The sequence below is a fragment of the Pistacia vera genome, unplaced genomic scaffold, assembly GCF_008641045.1.
Source record: "Pistacia vera cultivar Batoury unplaced genomic scaffold, PisVer_v2 Contig1036, whole genome shotgun sequence".
In the NCBI taxonomy this organism is placed as follows: domain Eukaryota; kingdom Viridiplantae; phylum Streptophyta; class Magnoliopsida; order Sapindales; family Anacardiaceae; genus Pistacia; species Pistacia vera.
In genome coordinates this window covers 73281-95679 of record NW_022195068.1, presented here as the reverse complement: position 1 = coordinate 95679, position 22399 = coordinate 73281, and the positions used below count along the sequence as shown (strand labels likewise).

Sequence of the window (22399 nt, the reverse complement as noted above, 5' to 3'; positions counted from 1 at the left end):
TAATTAGCAGGATTTGCCCTTCCCGTGTAGGCCTTGGTGTGGTTCTGAACCATTCAAAAATTTTGTCTGGAACCCATTTTGAGCCGTGGAAAAACATCAAGTACAATATAGGAATCCGGGTTGATTAAAATTTTCAATTATTCTGTCATTTTGAACCGATGAAAGCCTTACGAATCTGTTCTCAGGACCCTTGGTTGACAAAATTTTTTTTGTTTTAACATTATTAAATTAATCCTGTAAAGACTGAAAAGGCGGGATTTAATTTAAATCAATTGATGGACATAAATTTAGCATATAACGACTTTGATTATTGTTCCTGCAGAAAAAAATGATTGTTATGGTTTTAGAGTAGTCTCCAATTCATTTTGAAAATTAACAAAGAAATTTTGACAGGAATATAATGATCAGGAATGCATATGCAACAAGGGAAAATAACTATATATGGATTTGNATCATAACCCACATCAAAATCTAGGAATTTTATCTTCCAATTTTAATCCCATTTATTAAACTCACATATTAGCCAAAATTAACTAAGCTCGTCTCATTTAACATACAATTATGTCAATTACATACATAAAATGATAACAGCAACCTAAGGCAACATAGCTCATGATCTTTCATCAATTAAGAAAGATAGAAAAATAGATTTTTAAGCAAAATAACAAAAAATGAGCATCATCTTACCTTGTGACCCTCAAAGGAGTAATCTTTCTTGATTAGTTCAACCAAATGAAGAAGAAAGTATGAGAGAAGAGAGAAAACGTGAAAAAGAATATGAGTATTTTCAAATCACGGGATCAATAAAATATGAAAATATCTTAGTGGGGGTCAATCAAATATAAGTAATTCTAGTTGGGTCAAAATTGTTAATTACTATAAAATATGTACCTATTTTTAATAATTTCAGAATTTCAGAATTTAAGTGGGATCAAATAACCCCACTGAGTATACTTGGTTATGCCCTGTTTGCCACATTTATGAATATTTAATTAAAAAAAATGGAATGCATGTGACAGTATTAATATACTCATCAATGATTAATCATCTATCAAATCTTTAATAGAAAATAATTATTTTAAAAGGAAGGAGTTTATAGTTGTGGAATATATTGACAAGTCCAATCCAATGAAGGCAAGTAAAACGTCTCCCTCTCTATGGGTCTATCTAATTCACACAAACAATAATACTTTGAGTACTAACGGATTTTACTAACTAGTGTACTAACTTAAAGCATAATATGGGTATTATATATAATTTTAACAAAAATTAGTACACTGGTTAGTAAAATCCGTTAGTACACATAGCATTACCTTTCACACAAATCTCAACCTTGATGAGCCAAAACAGAATGTGATTCCCTTCTGGTTTTCTTCATATCACACAATAACAATCATCAAAACCTGTAACTCTAAAATCTCTAAACAGCTGTAAAACAACTCATAGCCATCTTTTATAAGCAATAACATGATTGAATCTCATAAAGTACCTTAATTCATTTTGATAGACGCATCAAATTGCTTAACCAGCTCATTCTTTTATATTCGCCACCATTACCACACAATAGAAAAAAAAAGCTGAAATGTCACAATAACAATAAAGATAGTTATTATTATTTAAAAGTCACCACTGGGGTTACATCAGTTTTTTTTTATTTTTTTTTTTTTTTTTTTCCAAGCTCAATTGGCAGGCAAAAATGGCAGGTTATTGCATAATGAAGTTATTTCAAAAGAGCTTTAGGTGGGTATTTGATTGCATTTTTGACAATCTTTTTGGCTGCGGCGTCGCCTAGATCAATGCCGCAAATATCAGCCAACCTGATAAGATATAGAAGAACATCTGATAGCTCTTCTCCAAGATGCTCCTTGTCTGCGTCTTCCCAATTTGGCAACCCTTTGTCCACCTCTCCTTTCCACTGGAATATTTCTGATAGCTCTCCCACTTCACCTACCTGTATATCAAATTCGATTATTTGTGCAAAAACAGAAAGGTTATTAATTAATATCGGATTGCGACAAATTCAGATAACTGTAGAGTATCTGTAGGTTAAAGTTTTGATTTTGCTATATGAAATGACAGAAGCATCTTTAGAAAAAAAAAAAAAAAAAGTTAGGAAAATAATTCCCCGGGTAAAAATTCCCAGAAATTTTCAATACTGAATATGGCCTTAGAGATTCCTCTGTTTATTATCGGCGCACGACCGTACTTGTTAACCTTCAAGATGCCTGATCTTGCTGCATAATTAGCAGGATTTGCCCTTCCCGTGTAGGCCTTGGTGTGGTTCTGAACCATTCAAAAATTTTGTCTGGAACCCATTTTGAGCCGTGGAAAAACATCAAGTACAATATAGGAATCCGGGTTGATTAAAATTTTCAATTATTCTGTCATTTTGAACCGATGAAAGCCTTACGAATCTGTTCTCAGGACCCTTGGTTGACAAAATTTTTTTTGTTTTAACATTATTAAATTAATCCTGTAAAGACTGAAAAGGCGGGATTTAATTTAAATCAATTGATGGACATAAATTTAGCATATAACGACTTTGATTATTGTTCCTGCAGACAAAAATGATTGTTATGGTTTTAGAGTAGTCTCCAATTCATTTTGAAAATTAACAAAGAAATTTTGACAGGAATATAATGATCAGGAATGCATATGCAACAAGGGAAAATAACTATATATGGATTTGGCATTGTAATTTGATGCAAGGAAGATGATCTTTGATTAAGAAAGTGAGGAAAGTTGAGAGAGGCAAATTGATTACCATGGCAAGGAGAAGGTTTCTGGGACTATGGAATTTCTCCCAATCTCTCGCTTTGGCAAATTCTTCAAGCTTTCTCGAGAGGTCTTTGAGACTAATATCCATAACTCCCTGCTCTTCTTCTAGGTTCACCACTTCACCTTCTCCCATGATGGACGATGATGAGGAGGAGTGAGTTTAATTGTTTGTGTGAAGAGAAGTGAGAGTGGGGTTGTGGATTTAAAGGGAAAAAATTGGTTTAATGTTTCTTATTCTGTTTGAAAATAAATGAAAAATATAAAAAAGAAATTGGCTTAAAAGTGGGGTAAAAAATAAAATGCCTTCCTCATGGTTTATTCATGAGATTCCTTGCTGCCCCCACCTTGCAAAATGGCCAACTTCACTACCTGAAGATTAATAGAGAATATTCCACTTTTATCATCCTAATTTCCAAACCAAACCAAACTCAACCTTAGGGTTTAAGTTTTGAAAAATACTATATGTACAAAGAGTCTTTGTATGAAGTGATGTGACAGTTGTCATACCATTATTTTGTGAAAAGAAAGAGAAGATTGATGTTAAATTAGTGGTGTGGCCACATCACTTTGTATAAAGACTTTTTATAAGAGTCTTTGTACCTCTAATATTTTCTTTAAGTTTAACTCCCTCTATTTCCTTTTAAGTAACCATTTCAACTGTTCCATAGTAGGTCCGGTCCACATTTAGACACGTAACATATATAAGTAATTTAATAAAATTAATGGCTACAACAAAATATGACTGTTTATAGGGTGGGCAGAGGCATTCATGTGATGTGGAAGGGAAGGATGACAAGTCGTTTTTTAATAGTGACTGAACTATCACAGTTTGGTATGTCATTTCTTTATCTTAATTTGATTGATCAAGCCATCAAAACTCACTGTCACTTTAACAAATTCGTAGGGAACCATCCTTTGTGTGGTTGAATAATTCGACCGAGACTCTTAAATGTATTATTTAAAAGTTCTTGAGTTCGAATCCTTTTTCGGTTGTTAATATAAGTGGTCATTGCAATTTTTACTCAACCGATAGTTCTAAGGTTTAGAGGATTAGTTAAGGTGCGTATAAACTGACCTGAACACTTTCAATGGTAAAAAAAAAATAATAATAAATAAAAAGTTGCTGGGGGAAGTATTTGCCGCACAATCACCCACTACCACGTGCAACCATCAAATACTGTAAGTGTTGATGTTCTATTTATGATGATAATTCCTGGAAAAAAGGAACTGAGTTTTCTGCTCTTGAAACTGGAAAATCATACATCAGTTTAGTCAAATTAAGTAGCCTTCTCTTACACGCAATCATATGCAATGTATGAAATAGTACAAGAAGAAAACTTGTTTTACTCGTAAAACATGCTTTCTTATCTTTTTGGGATGCTTTTCTTTTGGAAATGAAACTGCACAATGTTTGGCCCCTCCTCTCCAATTTTCTAAAGTTGAAGAGACCTAAGACTTTATGGGGGGCTTCTTTCTTTGATATAATCATTACAATATACTATTCAGAACATCTTTTTCTGCAGAGTCTGGCCCCCGGCCTCTTCACATAGAATCTACCCCCAACCATTCCAAAAAGCTAGAGCGGTGTGGAAAATTCCTGAAGCTTTTTCTACTTATATTCGACCCACAATCATTGTTTAATTAGTCGTCAAAATGTACATTGGTGGAGACACAATAACTCGGTATTGAATTTTGCTTCCTTTTTCCACCTTGGACATCTGAAGTATCAGTCATCATACAAATTATTTATGTGTTATGAAGTGATTAGTCTTGAATTGAATCACTACTAGAAAATGTACATGTCTCGACAAGCACTCTCGACCCGGCTCAGGAATGTGTTGGTACTCATGAGGCAGCTTCTAGCTGCCAGTTCCCTGATGCACAACCGCGCTGGAAAAAGTTAGCCGGATGCAAGAAAACTATTACCCAAAACATGTTCTGCACCGACAGAGAGCTTTATTCCAGTGGTAAATATTCGTGTTGGTAAATGTCTGTGATTCAATACTCATAACCCCATATGATAAGCGTAGTAATGGCCCGATATGATAAGATATAATAAATAAAGAGGACTCTGATTAATTATGCCCTTGGTTAGAGAATCTCAAGTTGAGAATTAATAAAATCTTATTGTATTAGTTTGTCACTGGGGACATCCACTGTAGTGGTGTTAGCATCTAAACCTGTAACTTTGTCTACTCCTTTGATACTAAAATATATGAATCGTCAAATCCTGTAATCGCTTTAATATTTATATATTTGAGGTGATTGATCATTTGGGTGTTACTTTGGAATACTGGTGGTAAGTTTTGAATTTGTTTTAAAAGCATATCTTTAGGATTTGAAAACTTAAATAAAGCTCAAGATTGAAGATTCAGATTAAGCGTTAGGTCTAGGTTATTCTACTTAATTCATCCCCAATATTGATTTGTAGTGGCTTGAAGACCAGATTTTGATCATTCTAGAGATTACATTAGATTAAATTAACACTTTATCATGTTGAAATATGATTATAATACTCAGCTAGTTGCTGATATTTCTGCAGATAAAAAGTTTTGGTCGGTGTCACCAGGACTAGATTCTCAACAGTTAAAATTCAGCTTCAAGTTATTTGTTAAGAAAGTTGCAGGCCCTCACAACTGAGGTCATACCTCTGTAATATTTAATTGCTTTTTGAAGAAAATGTGGACACGTGAGAACCTGGAATCTTATTCCTGTAAATGGTTCAAAAAACTAAACCCAGTCGACAAATGTAGAAAAAGGGTTTCTTCGGAAATTATAGACTTTATATATGTTTTAAGTGTAAAAAATTTGGAATGAGAAATTCCCTTCTGTGTAACTCTTAACTGTTTGTACTCTTTCGGCAGATGCTTGAGAATCCGAGTATTGGGATCCAAAGGAAGAAGACAGTCTTCTCGTAGTAAAGATTCTAAGCCTAGATATTCTAATAGATAATTTTCAGAATTCCAATAGTTCAGAATAAAGGGAAATAACATCATGTATTTGAGGAAAAAAGACTCATCCCTCAGCCAAAAGTGTTGAACAAGGGGCCGTGGATTCTCTGATTCAATGGCTCTTGAACCGTCCCCCTGGAAAGATGTTCAGACTATGTGCTACTTTGACTCAGGAAATTAATCCAGGTGTATAAGCAACTTGTTCCTGGAAACTTCATAAATCAACATGAATGTATCTCGATATTCCGCTTCCTGAACAACCCCTAAATCCTGAGGCAGTCAGCCTGATCACGCAATGGATTGATTCTTTTCTAGTTTACGTTAATTTCATTGTAATTCACAGAGAGAGACGCAGAGAGAGACCCCATAATTTTAAAATGGGTAAAAATATCTCCTGAACTTCTAAAAATTTCCATGAAATTCATCATAAGTTTTCTTTTAAAAAACCTCTTTTACAGGGAAAGTATCTTTCTATTTTATAATTGAGCATGATTGCTTTGTATGTAAGCTAAATCTTGATAGAATTTGAGGTAAGTTTGACTCTTCATCCAAGAAGGTCTTGTTAAATGGGAGGATTACCCCTTCTTATAAACTAGTAGGCTTGACCGTGCCTATTCGGTGTGAGACTCCAACACTCCTCCTCATGGTCAAGCTCATATGTTGGGTCATGCCTGTTGATTAAGGTAGTTGTCGGGTCTAACTCCTCACCCGTTGGTCAAGCACTCAGCTCAACTGAACTTGAGCTCTGATACGATAATAGAATTTGAGGTAGGCTTGACTCCTCACCCAATAAGGCCTTGTTGAATAAGAGGATTATCCTCTCTTATAAATCAGTAGGCTCGAGCATACCTAGTCGGTGTGGGACTCCAACAAATCTTAAAGATTTCTCCATCTAACATATACACATAAGACACCAAAACTAAAGACCTTGGACTTCACTAAATAGAATTGCCTATCTGGGGAATGATTCAATTTCAACTTACAGTTGCACTTAATTTGATACACAAAAGAGTAAAAACACAAGAGGCTGCTAACAATCACAACTACATACAAAGCCCCTTTAAATTATAATTCATCTAATGCTAAATTACCAAATAGTCTGTTTGCCCTGAACATGAAGAAAGATAAAAGGTTTCTTACCAAGTAACTGAGTATAGAATAAGCCCATTTTAGGATATACGTGTTTCTATTGGCGTTGTTGAATGATTAATGTTGTTGACCTCTCTTGTGTTTTGATGTACCAAAATTATCCAAAATGTTGATTGATTACTAACCAAAACATGCTAAGGTATGACAGAAATCATAACTAAACCAAAACAGACTTGTCAGGTGGTATGACCGTGCTTAAGCAGAACTTTCAAGAGGTACGACCGTGCACGATCAAGGCACGCCCGTTTGGTAGAAGAAAACTGCCCAGATGAACGTGCTTCATTGCACAACCTCGTTCCTCATGATCGTTCATCACTTTGCCAAAATGTGTGGCACCTGCAAGATCGTTCCGTTCAAGTCAAAAGTCAAGATTTTCAAATTTAGAATCCTTCGCGTTCTTGACTATTCTCCAAAGTCAATCAAGTCAAAACTCATATATCAAAAGAGGCACGACCATTCCTCTCTGAAGAGTTTTTCAAATTAGATTTCCAGGAAGTCGTGGCTGCTTCTAGAAGATCATGTGGATTTGGAAGAGCAATTTGGGTAAGGCTGTTATGCTTGGTGGAATGACCATATGATGTCTTCGCTCTCTCATACAACGTGGTGGAACATCCATTCCAGAAACCCTAGATCTAAGAAATATATCTGTTGTATCATAAATGACCGTTTGCGATTATGGAACGATCATTACTCTGTGTTTGCAAGCTTTATCAGAATTGCATTAAATGAAGCAACAACTAATTCTTTTAAGGGGTATAAAAACTCAAGGTTTTTATGCAAAAGAGAAGAGAAGAGTTATATCAAATCAGATAACATTCTCATACAATACTTTGAGCTCAAAATCCAAATCTCACTTGTACTCATCTTGTAAATCTTTGAGAGAATATTTGTTCTTATTGTGTGTATAAGCCTATAGAGAATAGACAATCATTCACAAACACTTTGATTATAACCTTAGTGGCAAAATCTTGTAAAACTAGGTGCAATCTTGTAAATCTAAGTGTGTGAGACGAAAATTCTTGTGAAAACTATTATATTTGTGCAATTCGATTCTAATGGAAATTCAAGAAGGTTGCCTTGAAGAAGTGGATGTAGGAGGCTTGTGGATATAGCTCTGAATCACTATAAATCTCTGAACACTTCTCTCTCTCTCTCTCTCTCCCTCTCAACATATTTATTACTCTTGCTCATACATTCATCATACATATTTATTGCTCATAAGTTGGTAGCATTTATTGTTGCTCACTTGCATTAATTTCAATTTTGTCATTCTTTGGTTGTTGAGTTTATTTATTGAACTTAGATTTGTTTAACTCATCATTTGTTATTCTTGTATAAGATAGTTTAACTCATCATTTGTTATTCAACAACCAAAGAATGGCAAAATTGAAATTAATGCAAGTGAGCATACTTGACTTGTTACTTATTTGGATGATTGAAGAAGACATTAATATCCATTCGATTAGTGTAGTGAAATTGTCGAATCTGGTCACTCAATTCTACAATGACTCTTTGATTTTCCTCATCATCCACTTCATTTGTAACTTGTAATTTATTGACATTGGGGGTTTTAACTTTGCAGTACTTAAAACAATTGGCAATTGTATGTGACTTCACATCAATTGATCATGCATCAACTACATATACAATTCCATCAATGACACTTATCTTTGCTAGTTCTAAGACACGATCTTCTATACGTTTCAAAAGTAGGCAATTGAAACACTGAATTGAAATCCTAATACTACTAAAACATTAATTGAAATCCTAATACTGTACTAATAAAACATGAATTATAAAATCAAAAATCAAAACAACAATTTTTGTAACTACATCTTTATTAAGTTATAACCTCTTCATAATAATAAAATTAGTTGATCCCACCATTATGACTATAGAGAGGTTTTACTATATATATATTTGATGGGGCATTCTAAAATGGCCAAACGAACAAAACTCATGTCTTGATGGTCATCATTTTTTAGCCTTTTGGGGTCGTTTTAAGAGGTTTTTGGAAGCTTTATAATTTTTAGGGTTATTTTTGCAAGTTTCAAGATGCTTTGGTACTATTTGGTGATGATTGTTTAATTTTCATTTCCTTTGTTTGTTTGGATTAGTATTTTAAGGGGGAACTATATAAAGGTTGTTTCAACCTGAAGGACTGCAGTTTTTTTATTATTTTATATTAATGAATTACTAAGAACCCTAGAGGGTATTTTCAATTAATTTATTATCCTAATCTTGATATAATTCGGTGGTGGTTATCGTATCCTTGTTCCCTATGTTCAATCATCTCTTGATCGTTTCGGCATCAATATATATATATCAAGGGAAAATTACTTAAATAACTCATTTTAGTATTTACTGATTGGATAATTTAAAATTTATATATGATTTTTTGTAAAAGGAAAAACCAAAGTTTGTTTACCATCATTTGGGCCGTGGGCTAACTGCTCCAAACCCGACTTAAAATAAGATGAAAACCCTAGATCAAACGGCCCAAAACCCTTATAAAAACAGCGTCATTAAAAACCCTAGCTTCCATTTCTTCTCTGAGTATCTCCGCCTCTTGCACTCTCTTCCTCACACACTCACGCACAAAACACAAACCCAAAATGGTTGGTCTCTCTCCCTCTCTATCTTTTCGAACATTTGAACGGCGTAGTTTTGTTTCTGATATTATTTTGTTTTGTAATTTCAGCCTTTCAAGAGGTACGTGGAGATCGGAAGGGTCGCCCTCGTCAACTACGGCAAAGACTACGGCAGGCTCGTTGTCATCGTCGATATCATCGATCAGAACAGAGTAAGCTTTTGCTTCCTGTGTATTTTTCGTAATATTATTTGTATTAAGTTTAAGATTTATTTATCTGTTTAAGTGGTTTGTGGTTTGGTTTATGCAATACTGTTGTGTACTCAGTTTTAACTAGGGATTGATGAGCCAATGTTATTAACTCTCTTTAGTAAGAGTGGATTTTGAATTGTGATTGTAAGACTCTGTTAACTGTATCATGAAATATTAATACCTCTTTTAGAAGCATAAGAACAACCGATGCTTTGCCCGAATTTGTAATATGGCCTTTTCTTTTAGTGCAATTTAGTGTTTGACGGTTTTGCATTGTGTATCAAAATGAAGTTTAGCTTTGTTAACTTCTTTATTATTCTTATATGCTATCTTTGTATGTTTGGTTAACTGTTAGATAAATTCTCCTTGATAATTATATTCCAGTCGGTTTAGAAGGTTGGACTTTAATAATTATTACATTGTTGAGTAGATTTATAGCAATGTTTAAGAAAAGCTAAGTTAATTTTACTATCCTACATTAAATTTAACCTCTAGGGTTGTCCTTGAGTTTGATTATGTGATGTGTTTATTTTGAGCAATGTAAGTTTTGTCTGAATTTGTTTTGGCTTTAGTTACTATTATTTCTGTTTTTTGATGACTTGGGTTTGTGACAAGTCTCTTTATGTGTTTCCACTTGCCCGGTAATATCTTTTATGTCACGGAATTTTGATGAATGTGCCAATTTCACTGATTTCTGACTTACAATTCTTGTTTCTTCAGTCTGTAGAAATTATTACTGGATATTTGTAACACAATATCTTGTGGATTGACAGGCTCTTGTTGATGCCCCTGATATGGTGAGAAGCCAGATGAATTTCAAGAGGCTTTCACTAACTGATATCAAAATTGACATCAACCGTGTTCCAAAGAAGAAGACATTGATTGATGCCATGGAGAAGGCTGGTAGGGACAATAATTTTTGTAGGAAATAATGTTGTTTCTGTTTTGGTAACTTCAGTTGATTTTGTTGTGTTTCTGTAATGTCAGATGTTAAAAACAAGTGGGAGAACAGCTCCTGGGGCAGAAAGTTGATCGTCCAGAAGAGAAGGGCAGCTCTTAATGACTTTGACAGGTTCAAGATTATGTTGGCTAAGATCAAGGTCGGTGACATTGCTCTCTAATATTTAGCTGCTTGCCTATGATTTTTATGCATATTTTTTATACATAAAAGTTTCCTTTATTGCCTCACAATCAACTTAGTGGGGGGTCTTTAGTCATTTTTTCTCAGACCTAGTAATATACTTTTGTATTAAATACTATTTGCTTGAGACATTTGGACCGAGTTAACAGACCTTGTTACCTATTTGCAGAAGGGAGGATTGATCAGGCAGGAGCTTGCAAAGCTGAAAAAGGAGAATGCTTCCTAAGTGTTGTCTGATATGTAGGTCCCAATTTTCTTATCAGTGTTCTTCAAGATGTTATCTTGGAATGTTTTCCATTAATTTTGAGATTAAGACAAGTTTAAGGAGACAATTTTTACTTTTATGATATTGTAGTCAGTGCAATTGGTAGATTTTTACCGTGTGCATGTTTGTGTTACTTTTTCGATTATTTTACATGGAGTTCTTTTTTGGCACTGTATGTCTTCATTCAATATGCTTGTGAAAGTGAGATAGAAGCTAGCCAATCATTTGGCCAGTTTCTTAGATATTCTAATTACTATCAATTATAATGATTAATGGGTATTTGTTCAGGCATATTCAGTGGTTCTCAAAATTCTGACCTGTATAACTCTATGACAATGTCCTCGTTTACATTAGAATTTACTAATTACTAGGAATCCCTGTCTTGGCCACAAATGAACCGTGGTGGATTTGAAGTTTGATCTGGATTCGAACTCCTGAATGTTTATCTGATGTTTTCAATGTCTCTGTGTACCTCTCATCCTGATATGGCAAACTTTCCTTCTTGGGAATACACCGAATGTGCTTCTTGAGTTTTACCAGTTTCTTATCTTCTTTATAACTCATAACCCTTTTCTTCTGTGTCAAGATATAAAGGGACTTAGTTTTTTTATTGTGTTTAAAAGAATTGTTATTGAAGATGCAGGGAAATGAAGGCAATGTTAATCTGTTGGGCAACTAATGAAAATAGGTATTGTTTTAATTCATAGAAACTAGTGTTGTGTTGGTGATTCGGTGAAAGATTGTTAGACAACTGTACCAATCTTGTCATTTAGACAACCCAGATCATCTTAAATTCTTAATGTCTCCTTNCTTATTTCGTTAAATATGGGGACTAAAATCATAGTATTTCAAACAAATGTCCTTAATAGTAAGCCAAAACCCATAGGGACTACAATGATACTCTCTCCCCAAATTAGGCGAAGATTTATAGTCGTAATTAAATAATAAATAGGTTCAAGTAGGATTAGGTGTGATGTTTTGGAAAGAGGGAGACAGAAACGTAGGGCCCGGCCGGCCTTCAGAAAGGTATTCAAATACATTGAAACATTTTATATATGTATCATTTCAGATCAACCCACTGAGCAACACTGCATTCTGCACCAACTTGCATTGCGTCTGAATAAATCCTTCACCAAACCAAGAAAAAGCCGCTTGTATTTTGCTAGTTCAATATCTCACGTTTCTTACTTATATTCTATGTGATATTAATCCTATTTAAGATATGCGCATGACTGCAACAGTTGTACCCCTTGTATCAAATATGCATTAGTGATTAGACTCTATATATATAAATATCCAATCTACCTATTTTAGATATGCATTCAACTTGAACAATCGTACCCTTCATGTGAAACGTAGATTAAACAGATAACGAAGAAATATCAAGAGTTATTCATGTATTTCACATGTGAAATGCGAATTAGACTAATAATTGAATCAAAATATTAGGAGTTTATACTCCTTGCGTAAAATGTGAATTAGATCGATAACATCTACGTTATAAATTCATCCTCATTATTTAAGATGGGTGCTTGAGTGAAATAATTAAACCCCTAGTGTGAAACGTGAACTATAGATGACCCAAAAATAAGTTAATAGATGAGCCAAGTCTAGTGCTAGAATTAAGATGAATAGCCAATTGAGTGTTAAAAACGGGGATTTGAACTTAAGACTTTTGGTTTTTAATACCATGCTAATAAATTACTTAATGTGAAAAATTTAGTAGTTTCGACATGTATAATCAAGTCAATAATTTTAATTTTCAAATGTGAATTTTTTATTTTAAAGATAAATCTAATTCTAAAATTACATTATTTACCAAATAGGAGTATATTTTAATGGAACAACGAAAAGATTTATTTTTTTAACATATAACGCTACACTTCACTAGACCATTTAGACTCGACAATCTAGCGATTAACGATGAATTAAAAGTTTGATTAAAGCATACTAAATATCTTTGTTTTTTTTTTTTTTAAACAATTAGGTTGAATCACAAAATTTTATAATTATTTTTGTCTTTTAAACAAAATTATGATATTTTTGAATCAAAATTAGTGATAAAAACCCTAGTGTAACGCGCGTTTGAATTTTTTTACAATTTTTTTCCAGTGAACGGTCGTCTATCAAATTTGGATGACCGTTCACTCATATGGACGCCCGTCCATATACAAGGGACGGGAGTCCCCATTTAAAGGACGTCCGTCCATAAATAAAATACAATAAAAAAATTTGTAAAACATTATAGACGGCCGTTCATAGGTTGTGGACGGCCGTCCCTTAATTTTGGACAGGCATCCGCAAATACGGGACGCCCGTCCAAACTTAATTTGTTTTAAAAAATAAAATAAAAAATTTGGACGCCCGTCCATAAATTGTGGACAGGCGTCCCTTAAGTTTGGATGGACGCCCACAAATAATGGACGCCCGTCCTTGACCCAAATGTAAAAAAAAAAAAAAAAAAAAAAAAAAACTTTGGGGACAGCCGTCCATAAATTTTGGATGGCCATCCCTTACATTTGGACGAGCGTTCATTAGGAATGGACGCCGTCCATACTTTTAATAAAAAAAAAAAAAATTAAACAAAAACCTATTCTTCTGTTGGAAAACATCTTCGTCTTCATTCCCCATCTCCTCTCTTTTTCTTCGTCTTCATTGCCAGTGGTGCAGTCCATTTCACTGCCTCAAATAATGACTATGGTGTCAGAGATTTTGATATGGAAAAGTATCAACTCTCTAAGCATTTCCATTTTCCTTGGCGAGTGAATGTAAGTTAGTTACATTCAACAGTCTATCTGTCCTATAGTATGTGGTGCCTTTGTTGACATGGAGGGTTTTGTGCTTCATTTTCTGGGCAATATATGAAACACTTGCAGGCTGAAGCTTTCAATTGAATTTTTTATTTTGTGCTTTTACAGCATACTTCACTGAGTCCTGATGGTAAACTTCTAATAATTGTTAGAGACAACCCAGAGGGTATGTTGGTGGATTCTAACACTGGAAAGGTAATTATCTATACTGTTGTCCATATATCTTTTTCCCTTCCTTTTTTCATTTATTTTTCTGGAAGCTGATTAAAAAAAATGACTTGGTGTCTACTGGTGCATGTATATCTAGATCCTGCAAATAGAAATTAAAGCATTTACTGATTTATATTTGTAATTTTCACAGACCGTCAATCAGTTGTCTGGGCACTTGGATTTCTCGTTTGCATCAGCATGGCAACTTGAGACGAAGAAAAAGAGAGGAGGAATGAAGACGAAGAAGAAGAAGAATAGGTTTTTGTTTAGAATTTTTTTTTTTTTTTATTAAAAGTATGGACGAATGGACGCCCGTGACGGCCGTCCCTAAAGTTTTTTTTTTTTTTTTTCATATTTGGGTCAAGGACAGGCGTCTATTATTTGTGGGCGTCCATCCAAACTTAATTATGGATGGGTGTCCAAATTTTTTATTTTATTTTTTAAAACAAATTAAGTTTGGACAGGCGTCCTGTATTTGCGGACGCCTGTCCAAAATTAAGGGACGACCGTCCATAATGTTTTGTAAATTTTTTTATTATATTTTATTTATGGATGGACGTCCTTTAAATGGGGACATCCGTCTCTTGTATATGGACGCATGTCCATATAATATGGACGTGTGTTCATGTGAGTGAATGGCCGTCCAAATTTGATGGACGGCCGTTCACTAAAAAAAAATTATAAAAAATTCAGACGCGCATTACACGTAGGCCGATATAGAATTTTAGTGTAACTTTTTCGGTGTCCGTAGTGTTATTGGGGGTTGACTTGACAGTCAAGATGATTTGTTCTATTTCTTAAATTCTTGGATTTAAACCTTGAAGTTACCTTATCATTTGGACTTATAGGATGTTCAATAAATTCCAAAAATTAGTTGATGTGAATGTAAATTATTCTGAGTGCCCTGGTTGTAAGAAAAAAAAAAAAAAAAATAGTGATAAAGCTATAATTGATGGGTGACATGCATAACGATAGGATTTTTTTTGAATAAACGTATAAAACCATAAATAAGTTAAAACAAAGGATTGTGAACGTTTTTTCTTGAGATTCATGAATGCATTGCTGGAGTGGACTTACTGAGTTACTGTAGGAAGAGTTGTATAAACCGAAGAATAATAGAATAATATTTGATTGATTGAGAATTAAATAAAATGCTGTGCAGCTGTGGTCGTGGTAGTATGTGAATGTGTAAGTGTCAGAGTGAAAAAAAAAAAAAAAGGCATTTTGACGTTTAATTGTTCATGCATTGAACTGAGACGGGAAGCCAGTTTCCAAGAGATAGACAATCTATTATTATTCTTATAGGCCATGCTTTCCCTCCCAGCATCCTTGGATTTTGAGAAGCATCTTTTTTTTCCAAACTCATTTATTAAATTCTATGAACTTTTCTAATCTTAATCTTTTTGTGTATGCAAGCAAAAAGATTGTGGTTCTTTGAGTTGCGAAGTGGGTCCTTTTTCTTTGATTGGTCCCCCTCCAGTTGGTCCATGATTATTGATCATTTGATTTTGCCTATAAATATTCTACTCTATTGTGTTTTATACATACAAAGTATATGAAAACTTAATAATTACGTACAATCTAGAGTTATATTTGTTATGCCTAAAAATCAGGGTTGATATAAGCTGATATCAATAAGCACCAATAAGAATTTATAAAGGTTTTGCACCATCTAAAATCAATCATGTTGTCCAAGACAGAAAAAATATAGCTGTTAACAATCCGATTGACTCAAATTTTATCTGATAATGAATTTAATTCTTACACATGTGCAAGCCTTATTTAATTTAAAGATATCTCTCAAGTTCTTAATCAATGGGAAGACGTGAGAGATTTGCACAGCACCAACCCACTTACAAGAATGTAATGATTACCTTGAGCTCGGTATACATAGGCAGCTCTCCCTCACAAAATCGGGATCAGACTCTTTGAATTCAACAAAGAAAATAGCAAAGACACATTACGAGAAAGAAAATGACTCGATATTCTCTAATAACACTTAAAACACCAAGCACCTGTAACCCCAGATCGCAGTTTGCGACCTATTGTAATCTTGGCTAACGACCAAGAACACACTAATATAAAAAAACAGTGGATATATGATTCGCTTTAAACATATGAACTACTATAAAAATCTTTACTATCTCCTTTATTTTTACGTCTTTGCATGTTGCTGTGATAATAATATCTCATTCAAATCTTATAATCATTCACATATAATTTTTAGGATCTTCTAGCACTTTGCACGTGCGAAATCATTGGTGTCAAAATCAAACATCAACGATAATTTACAACATTTGAATTATCATATCATAGTATATTGAGTTGCTTTGCATTGCTTGTTGAGTTTTGTTTAAAAGAAATTCGGAGCTGTTTGATATAGAATTTAAATAAACTTTTTTGTTTTTGAAAACTAGGCTAAGTGACCTAATGGTAAAAGAGTAAAAAAAAGTTTCATAAGCTCTTGAGTTCGAGTCCCCTTAAACACTAAGAGTAATGCTACAGCCACCAACGGTAGTGCACCGAATTTGTGCACTGAATGACGTAACAAAATCTTGATCGTTGATTAATATTAAGTTAAAATTAATCAACGGTTATGATTTTGTCATGTCATTCAGTGTACAAATTCGGTACACTACCGTCGGTGGCTATATTATTTTTCAAACACTAATAGGGATTACCATTGGGGCTCTTACCCGGCTGACAGTTCTAGAGCCTTTAGGGATTAGTTGAGGTGCGTACAAGCTGGCCTAGACACCCTCGATGATAAAAAAAAAAAAAATTGAAGACTTTTTATTAGAATGTGTTTTATTGAAATGAGTTCAGAAATGTTTTCAAAAACAAATTTTCGAGTAATCTTAAAAATTAGTGTAAAAATAGTTGAAGGAATTTACATTACACAACTGGGTAATGCTGATACAATCTAAATAAAAACCTAACAATTTAAATGCTTGCTTTGTAATTGAATTTAATGGTCTAACTTGTAAGCCACTCATTTGGTTGGATAAGTAAAAGGGACAATCAAATGGCATAATGGCTCTCACCATGCACCTTCCGTAATTAGAAACACTTCAAATTTCTGAAAAATAATTGCTTTATCTTTAGTCATCTCATCAAAGTTATTGGTGTTGCGGCAATGGTGAATGGCTATTAATAATATATTGCTTATAATACAAGCAGATTGTAGCAGGCTATAATTATTATGTTTCTGACTTTACATCTGGGAATTTAAGATTGTTCAGATTTGGGGAATCTCTTTGATCATTTATTAGATGAATGAATGAATGAATGGTTTTCGTTAATTGAATGTAGATGAATATCATCTACTTNGACGCCATGATGCTGGCATCCCTTACTACTCCACGGCACCGACATGACGCCATCATCATGTTTTCAAATTGCAGAGTTCATGAGTTTTATTTAGTAAAATCTTACAATACATTATTTTTATTTTAAAATACATGAAATGACTTATTTATCCTTTACATTTTTCTTTTTAAATTTTTGAATGAAGGTAAACGACTGAAAAGCCCTTTTACATTCAAACTGGGGGTGTTGTTGATGTCCTCATCCGTTTAAACAATTCTTAACTTTTAATTATTTATTTAAATTAATATCTTGAATTTTTTTTTAAAAGTCTAATATATTAGTATAACATGAAGTCAAGTTAATGACCATTATGACCTTAACAAATGTGTCCATGATCTTGCACGATTTATCATCCATGGCGCAACCGAGTCTATGGACATAGACAAAAACCAATCCGAAAAACCGTTCACATAGATTTTTGGTCAAGTTACCAAGCACACTATATGCTGTTTAAAACAAAAATGCTACGGAAACCGGGATTTTTGCACTGAAATGTTGTACCGGCCCACGTGTCCCTCGATTCACACCAGCAAATCAGACACGTTTCACGTTATTTTTATTTTTTTTCTGGTGAACGGACGTTCATCAAATATGGACGGCTGTTCACTTACATGGACTCCCGTCCATATTATATGGACGGGGGTCCATTTACTACGGACGGGCATCCCTATTTAAAGGACACCCGTCCATGAATAAAAAATTCTTATAAAAATTAGGGACGGCCGTTCATAGGTTATGGACGGCTGTCCCTAAATATAAGACTGGCGTTCATACTTTAATGGACGCCCGTCCATCAACAATTTTTTTTTTTTAAATTAAAAAACATTTAGGGACGACCGTTCATCCATTATGGACGGCCGTCCCTTTATTTTGAATGGGTGTCCGTAAGGAATGGACGCTCGTCCATAATGTAAATGTATATAAAAAAAAAAAAAAAAACAATGGACGCTAGTCCATATTCTATGGACTGGCGTCTAGTTAATATGGACGACCGTCCAAATTGTAAGGACGGCTGTCCAAAAAGCACATACTCAGAGCTTTACATATACTATCATGAAAAAAATATATTCATTGACTTGTCGGTTTCTTCTGGTTGTTTTGATGATCCTGCACTACCACTACATTCTTCCTCTTGAATAATATCGTCGTCTTGATTTATTCTAAGCATATCAGCGATCGAAACTCGGGTTTGACATGAATGATCCATTGAAACTGATCTTTTTTATGTGTTGACATCCTTCTTCTATGATCTCAATAACAGTATTTCTTCCTTGCAAATTCCCCAAATCACTAAAAGCACGCAATGGAGTCTTTGGGGTCCCATCATTCTGCATTATTTCCTCTTCGTCGACACCTTTTTCTATATCATGTGCAGTTGCTGCATTCTCACTTGCTGCTAGGCTATCTTGTACTGAATCTTGATTTGCTGAAGTTTCAGTGATTGGAGGTAACTGGGGAGGCGAAGCACTGATGAAAAAGATGGTTGCGCGACACAAAGGGAAATTTGAATGATTTATAAGCCATGTATCAATGCAAGGAACATGGAAAGCGTGGCTACACTTTGGTAAAAGTCTAAAGCTTTAGTGAGAATATTATCCCATGCAAATGCTTAGAAATTTCTTAGAGGAGAGAGCTTTAGCGTGACTAGTGTAGCCACTTCTCATTTTTAACTCTTTGATGCCTACGTTTCTTCAACCTTTTGAATCTTCAGCCCCTTCCAAATCTTCTCTCCCGCCAAAAAGCCCAGATGATTCTACAGAACCATTACAGTTGCGAAGTAATCACATAACTATTAAAGAGCATGTAGCAAAGTGCAAAAGTAGAAACAAACCTCTCCCTGACAGGGCACTTCCAACCCCTTATATTCATCAGGTCTCAAGTGATAAAAACGAAAAATGTTAACTTCTTTATGTTCATTTCGTATCAAGATTCATACAAAGGCCTCATTGGAAGGAGTTTGTTGTTTAACCCCTTACCATTAGTTTTTCCACTTGATATTCCTTAAGTTTTGTCTAAAATTTCTTTTCAAGTTATGAGAGAAACTGGTATAGGATCAAAACCCAGTAGAAACACAGTGGCATCAGCATGATGGGGAATGAAGACAAAGAAAAAGAGAGGAGATGGGGAATGAAGACGAAGAAGAAGAGTGAAGAAGAAGAGGGGTTTGCTATTTTTTTTTAGAATTTTTTTTTTTTTTTTTTTTTTTTAAGTATGAACGGCCGTTCAAAATTTATGGACAACTGTCCCCAAAGTTATTTTTTTAATTTTTATATTTTGGTTAAAGACGGCCCTCCCTCATTTGCAGGGGTCCGTCCAAAATGAAGGGACGGCCGTCCCTAATTTTTATAAAAAAAATTATTTTATTTTACTTATGGACGGGCATCCTTTAAATGTGGACGTCCGTTCGTAATAAATAGACCCCTATCTATATAATATAGACGGGAGTCCATGTAAGTGAACGACCGTCCATATTTGACGGATGACCGTTTACTAGAAAAATATTTATAGAAAAATCAATGTCTAAACTATTGGTGTGAGCCAGAGATACACGTAGACTGGTATATATTTTCGGTGTAAAATAATCGATGTCCGTAGCTTTGTTATGTTTAAAAACACGTAAGATCTTTCAACAAATAGTCAAAGTTGCTGTATGAAACACGATGTCCTCCAAATGAAAATTACAATAAAAATAATATAAAATTTATTATTCTCTCTCTCTCTCTCCCTCTCTCCATATATATATATAACACAACAATAATAATAATTTTTCTTCTATAAGTTCTACTAGAATAAGCTGAACCAAAACGATGTTAAATCAAGTAAAATTTATAAAATATAAATAGAGATGAATGTTGAAACTTTAAGATTTAAAATAAAACTTATATTAATTTCTATAAACGTTTTTAAATGCAACATAACAACCTAATTTTTTAAAAAAAAAATACTTATAGCTTTAAATAAACTCTTTTGACCAAACAGGCTTCAATTTCAAACTGCCACTTAAATAAGGTAAACAAACACAATAAAAATTGCTTCTTAGTCATTAATCACTTGACCGGAACCAATAAATCCGATCACAGTTAAGTAGATCTCTTAATGATATTTTATTATTAATTTAGTTTAGGGATATTTTTAATAGTAAAAAGTTAATACTTCAAGGAATTTTTTATCACTAAAAATATTTGATTACTATTGAGATAGATTACCTTGAAGATTAATAGGGAAATATTATACTAATATGTTTGGTTAGATTGATTAGTATAAATAATTAATATGTTTGGTTGGGAGAAATACTGAATTGTCTTTCCTTTTTAATATTATTTATTATTTAAAACATTTTTTAACCCTCTATATTTGAGAATTTAGTTCAAACACCCCAACAACAAAGGTTTAAAATTTAACAAAATACATCTAGTCAGCCAAGACAACTACCACCTGCCACCAACAGTCATCAGAACGACGTACGACAAACCAGATTTGGCTGGTCGTACACAAATCTGGCTAAAAAATTCAGAAATGGCCAGATGGCCATGGATCTGGCAAGAAACGACTAGACCAGTTCTGGCCATTAACGGCTAGATCTGTGGCCATTTACAACCATAGATCTAGTCGGAAACAGCTAAAATGGATCTAGTTGTTTTCAGCCAGATTCGCAATCATCTAGCGATTTCTAGCCTTCTCTCTGGTCGGAAATGGCTAGATTAGCACATGGGCCAGATCCAGCCAGTCGTGCGTAGTTTTGACGATTACCGATGGCGGTCAGTGGTGGCTTTGGCTGAAGTCCTCTTGGTGGTGGAGGTATTTTGGGTTTTTTTTTTTTGGGTGGGGGGGTGGGGGGGGGGGGGGGGGGGGGGGGGGGGGGGGGGTAAGTGAATGTGGGTATATCAGAAATAGTGAGGATATTTCTATCACCAAAAATTAATATATGAGGTTAAAAAAGTCATTTCGCACATTTGAGCTAATTGTTATTTAGTAGACATATGAGGGCATTTTGTATCCAAAATGTTTATTAATTTAAGAGTAAAATTGGTATGAACAGTTGATTACCTCGGTAAAGAAAAAATAACATCATTCTAGACGGTAATCGAATTACCCCCTAATTGCCTACAATAATCACTATTGATATTGGTTGATTATCGGAATTTTTAATTAATTGACACCCAAACATAATAATTATCGGATTAAAAGATAGATTGTCAATGTCATCTTTCATGACCCCGAAACAAATGCTCACTAGATACAAACTTTTTGTACAAACTGTTACATATAAACTAACGTGTTTTAAAATTATTAAGTGACTTTAAATTAAAAATAAATTAAATAATTAAAGGGGATTGTATGCAAATATGTAGGATCGTCACATTAGTTTATAAGAAACAAAATAGTTCGTATAAAAAATTTATATATGTAACATTAGATTTATCATATCCGACTTGCAACCCAACAATCTTTTAACAGTTTTCTATTGGTGGAAAAAAATAAACCAATGAATAGTTATTTATTGCTCAGCCAATCCGATAGATGGAGGTAGGTGTTCACATAAATATTGGGTGTGTTTGGTTTATTATTTTGGATAGGATTTTGGAGATAGTATTTGATAATTGAATATAGGAGTATTACAAGGTAAAATTTAAAAATTTATAAAAACCCCCTAAGTTTGCTAATTTAATAAAAACCCCAACATGTAAAATGACAAAAATACCCCCACCACCTACAGTGCCAGATTCCTGCCACCACCGCCGGAATCTGGCTGAAAGATCGCGTTATGATACAGACCAGTCGGATCTGTGTCGTAACGCGTCGTTATGGCCTTTTCCGGCCAGATCCACCACGGATTTAACTGGAAAAGGCCAGATCTACGGCCTACCATGGTTGTCAACAGCC

At 34.1% G+C, this 22399-nt stretch overlaps 2 protein-coding genes across 2 annotated transcripts; one reads left to right on the top strand and one right to left on the bottom strand.

Annotated features, from left to right (window-relative positions):
* Nucleotides 1–1659: 1659 nt before the first annotated feature.
* On the bottom strand, nt 1660–3011 carry LOC116124394 (dCTP pyrophosphatase 1-like). Its single transcript, XM_031410124.1, has 2 exons — nt 2765–3011; nt 1660–1951 (listed from the first exon to the last, which is right to left on the bottom strand). Exons 1-2 carry the CDS (start codon nt 2909–2911, stop codon nt 1721–1723), a joined length of 378 nt encoding a protein of 125 aa, XP_031265984.1. The 5' UTR covers nt 2912–3011; the 3' UTR covers nt 1660–1720.
* A 4052-nt stretch (nt 3012–7063) lies between these two features.
* LOC116124430 (60S ribosomal protein L14-1-like) lies at nt 7064–11301 on the top strand. The gene is made up of 5 exons (XM_031410158.1): nt 7064–7093; nt 9580–9681; nt 10494–10623; nt 10708–10820; nt 11031–11301. Exons 1-5 carry the CDS (start codon nt 7064–7066, stop codon nt 11085–11087), a joined length of 432 nt encoding a protein of 143 aa, XP_031266018.1. The 3' UTR covers nt 11088–11301.
* Nucleotides 11302–22399: the final 11098 nt, after the last annotated feature.